At 39.1% G+C, this 4683-nt stretch overlaps 1 protein-coding gene across 1 annotated transcript in view; it reads left to right on the plus strand.

Annotated features, from left to right (window-relative positions):
- Positions 1-4260, plus strand: part of LOC101650495 (cadherin-10) — a 158717-nt gene extending 154457 nt beyond the window's left edge. Inside the window, exon 11 of the mRNA XM_045285131.1 lies at positions 4189-4260. Within this exon, the coding sequence (XP_045141066.1) occupies positions 4189-4208 (20 nt within the window). The 3' untranslated portion in view covers positions 4209-4260. The remainder of the gene's footprint in view (positions 1-4188) is intronic.
- Positions 4261-4683: the final 423 nt, after the last annotated feature.

Below are 4683 nucleotides of genomic sequence, written 5' to 3' on the forward strand. Positions count from 1 at the left end.
GGGTTTTTCTTTTTGGTATGTCTACTCAGGATAGACAGGGACTATAAGTCAGATACAGCAAAGCCAGACATAACTCGACAAAAATGGAAAATAAAAAAGAAACATGAAAAACATATATGAAGGCATGAGAGCAATTTAGAGTGTGGAAACTGTATGTGTCATGGCCATTTTCACATATATATTTTTAAGAGGTAAAAGTTTCCCTCGGTTTTGCAGTAAACATTTCACAACATGTTTTAATATCCAGAAGTCAATGGATAATTCATGTTAAATGTTTCCAAGGTGAGGTTGACTTCTAGCTTCTTTATAAAAAAAATTCTGACCTTTCTTTTAAGTCTCTGTGCAGAGGTGGAGAAGTTGTACCAACTTATAATGGGACTGGAACATTTTCATTAGTGTATTTGAACTCTGGCGGACCCATTTTGGGTTTTAGAACTTTTGAATCTCGGTATTATATCAAATTCACTACCAGTCATTCAAGGAGGATGCATAGCTGCCCTAGAAGACACAGTGGATTTTCTGCTGTGGGGTTCTGAAAGTGTATCTCTTTTTGGTAGCAGACAGGTTCTTCTCTGTCTTTCAGAGGTGCTGGTGGGCTCAAAGAGCTGACCTTGTGATTATCAGTCAAACACACACCCCACTATGTTATCCGAACCCTTATTTACAGTAAAAATTCAACCAATAAATCTAACTCACTGCCATTGCGCCAATTTCTGACTCTTGAATACCTTTTACGACAGGGCAGGACAGCCCTTGTGAATTTCGAAACTGTAACCCTTTACAGAAGTAGAAGTAAATGGTCCCTTCTTTCACCCATAGAATCTGGTGGCTTCGAACTACTGACTTTGTGGTTAGCAGTCCCATGCATAACTACCAGGACTCTTCTGCTGTCTCTGCCCCCCTCTTAAGATTAAAAAAATAATAATAGTAATTGGAATTGGAACTTCCTGCTACTCAGTTCCTGACAAAAGTGAAGTGATACTTGGGGAAAATTCCAAGTTCATGTGATTAGCACTGTTGATATTTAATACAAACCCAGCTACTTTAAATAAAGCCATCTTCCATTGTCCTTATCTCAGGCTCGCTAATATTACATTAGAAGATCCTCATTTTTTGTGGGTGAGCAGAAGGAAGGGTGGCACGTGGAGTATGTTCTGCATCTCAAAAACTAAAGGTGGCAAGAGAACGATGGTGCCAGCACGGAATCAGCACCTCAGATCTACCCAGAAACAAGTCTAACCTTTGAGGAATAAGATGTTATCTCAAAACTACTACTACAAATGAAATATCAAAATATGAAGCCATCATTTATTTATTTATCCTCCTTCCATATTTATATATTTCTTAAGATGGACTTTTCATCTTGTTCACCCTCTCCAAGATAATTCTGCACTTTTTATTTACATAATTTCAAAATAACAGTTTTTGCATCCTCAAAGGTCACCAATCGTGATCCTTTGAAGTGTTCCTTGAGTCTTGGGTGTAAAATAGTCTAATCGGGCAAGATCAGGGCTGTAGGGTGGATGCAGCAAGACTTCTCAACAAAATTTCAGCCCTTACTTCTTTTTGAAGAATGAGTAGGGGCATTGTCATAAGAATACTATTTTTTTTTAATTCTTGCTTATATGTTTCTGTCCATTTATTCACCAATGCAATTTTTAATGTTGTGAATTTTTTTATTAATCATTTTATTGGGGCTTATACAATTCATCACAAGCCATACATACATCAATTGTGTAAAGCACACTTATACATTTGTTGCTCTCATCATTCTCAAAATTTGCTTTCTTCTTGGGTTCCTGGAATTAGCTCCTCATTTTCCTTTTACCCCTCCCCCTCCCTACCCGATCCCCCCTCCCTCGTGGACCCTTAATAATTTATAAATTATTATTATATCTTATCTTACACTGCCCTGCGTGTCCCTTCACCTACCTTCCTGTTGCCCATCCCCCAGAGAGGAGGTTATATGTAGATCCTTGTGATCGGTTCCCCCTTTCTACCCCCCCTTCCCTCCTGGTATCGCCACTGTTACCGCTGGTCCTGAGGGGTTCATCTGTCCTAGATTCCCTGTGTTTCCAGTTCCCATCTGTACCGTGTGCATCCTCTGGTCTAACCAGGTTTGCAAGGTAGAATTGGGATCATGGTAGTTGGGGGGAGGAAGCATTAAAAACTAAAGGAAGGTTGTGAGTTTCATTATTGCTATACTGCACCCTGAGTGACTCATCTCCACCCAACTACCCCTCTGCAAGGTATGTCCAGTTGTCCAAAGATGGGCATTGGGTCCCCATCATGCGGTACCCTCATTCATGATGATATGATCCCCCCCCCACCTCCGCCTTTGGTGCTTGAAGCCTGTTCCCTTCGGCCCTTCATGATCACACATGTTGGTGTGCTGCTTCCAGGTGGGCTTTATTGCTTCTGGGCTAGATGGCTGCCTGTTTACTTTCAAGCCTTTAACTCCCCAGACGCTATAGGTCTCGATAGCCGGGCACCACCAGCCTTCTTCACCACACTAATTTATGCACACATTCGTCTTCAGCATTTATGTGGGGAAGGTGGTCACACAATGATGGGTTTTGTTCTTTGGTGCCGGCTACCTGATTCCCTTCAACACCTCGTGTTCACACAGGCTTGTGTGCTTCTTCTCTGTGGGCTTTGTTGCTTCTGAGCTAGATGGCTACTTGTTTGCCTTCAAGCCTTTAAGACCCCAGATGCTATATCTTTTGATAACTGGGCACCATGTGCTTTCTTCACCACATTTGCTTATGCACACATCTGTCTTCAGCGATCATGTCGGGAAGGTGGGTATCATGAAATGACCATTTAGCTGAGCAAAGTGCTCTTGCTTTAAGGGAATGCACATTAGGAGGTCCAATGTCCACCTGCCACCCTACTACTAAACCTGTAAATATATGCACCTAGGTCCATTTCCCCCATTATCTTAAATATATTTACATATACACATAGTCCCTGTGGTCATCTTGCGTACTTACAGCAAAATCTGCCAAGGTTACACCTGTGTGATCCCTACCATCAATCTAGCCTCAGCTGACCTCAGAGAGCCACTGTTCTGATTTGACCTAATTTTAAAGGCACCCAAAGGAGACTAAAGCAAGTATACACCGAGGGCTCTTGTCTTTGCCTGTCCACTGACTGCAGAGACATATTTATATCAGATTTATTTTATTTTAATAACAAGTACACAAATGAGCTGCAGTCCTGGTTGCAGTATTTTTTAATTTATGCAGCTACCTCGGGTCACTGACCCCTAAGGCACACACAAAGAAGCATTTCGAAACTTTTATAGGCTACAACACTGTACTGAAGGTCAAATTCTCTCTGCAATATCCTCTAACTGTGAGTAGTTGCAGAATTGAGGTTTCTAATGTGCATCTCATTCTTAGGCAGAAAAGAATAAATGACTTGTTGGCAGGGATCCCTCTTTCTGTCAGTTTCATTTGGCTAAACGATGAGAAAATACAATATTGTTTAAAGACTCATTCTGCTTTGGGCAGTATTTAGATATGTGAGTGCATTTTAAAACCTAATAATGATCTGTTTTTCAGTGTAGAAAATTAGAAATTGTAACATGTCAGTCCTCTTGAGAACTTTCATTGAATTCTTTGTTTTATTTGACCAGTTATTTATTGCTGTATGGAAACATTTTTTTATTATCATTTGAGGTCAAAAGCAGCATAAACAACATTGAATAGTTACATTTGATTTTTATACTAAGTAAAATTGCATCCACAGTTGTTTTATCTGTATAAATTTCACTTGACCTTGTGTTATAACTGAATCACAAAGGAATTGTTTTAAGTATTGTCTTCAATATTTGGTTGCTGTTAGTCGATGCTGTTATCTATAATAAAATTCTGTTCTACTTTGCAAAACTTGCTATTTCGAAATACAAAAATATGCCTTGTTTCACTTGATCTTTGGGTTACATATATATGTAATCACATATTTTATAGGCATAGTAAAATGTTTATAGATACATATGTAAAACAAATTTATTCCTAACACTAACTGATTCTATTTTATGAGCTACTTGTAAATTTGAGGTGATTATTCCTCTGCTAATACCCCTCTTCAATCTATTTTGTTAATCTGCTAGGATGATTTTTGAAACAATTGATTTTTGACATCCATGTGTATTAGTTTCAACTTTCTTTGTTTTTTTTTTAGTCACAGGTCACGATTTCTAAGACAAGATGAAAATGAAAACAAGTGATTACTTTCTCCAATGTAAAATCCTGAAGCCTGCTAATTCCTGCTCTCCTGGTAGTCTTGGTCCAAACAGAAAAAAATCTCACCTTGACCCATGCTGCTACTCTAAATGGGCTATCTCTTCTAGTCATAGTGCTCAGATAAAAGGTTCATGTCAAAGACAATCTAAACTTTCATGACAAAGATGCTAAGCAACCAGCAATTCTAATTCATTACTATACGGTCATCGACGTATGCGATCCTGTCCAGAAAGGTAACAGCAGTATTTCTTCCCTAAAACATATCTTTCTCAGCTCTGAACCTTTGGGCTGTTACAATCCAAGACCATACACTTTTCTAAGATCAGTTGACTCTTGGAAAGATAATTTCTCTCTTTTCCTAAGGTGTGTCTCCTTAGGGTCTACTAGTATGTTTACAAATTTTGCTACGGCTGTGTGGTCACGGAGAACAAAA

This window comes from Echinops telfairi, unplaced genomic scaffold (assembly GCF_000313985.2).
Source record: "Echinops telfairi isolate 266 unplaced genomic scaffold, ASM31398v2 ScPeMD7_7469;HRSCAF=8507_1, whole genome shotgun sequence".
NCBI classification, from domain to species: Eukaryota; Metazoa; Chordata; class Mammalia; order Afrosoricida; family Tenrecidae; genus Echinops; species Echinops telfairi.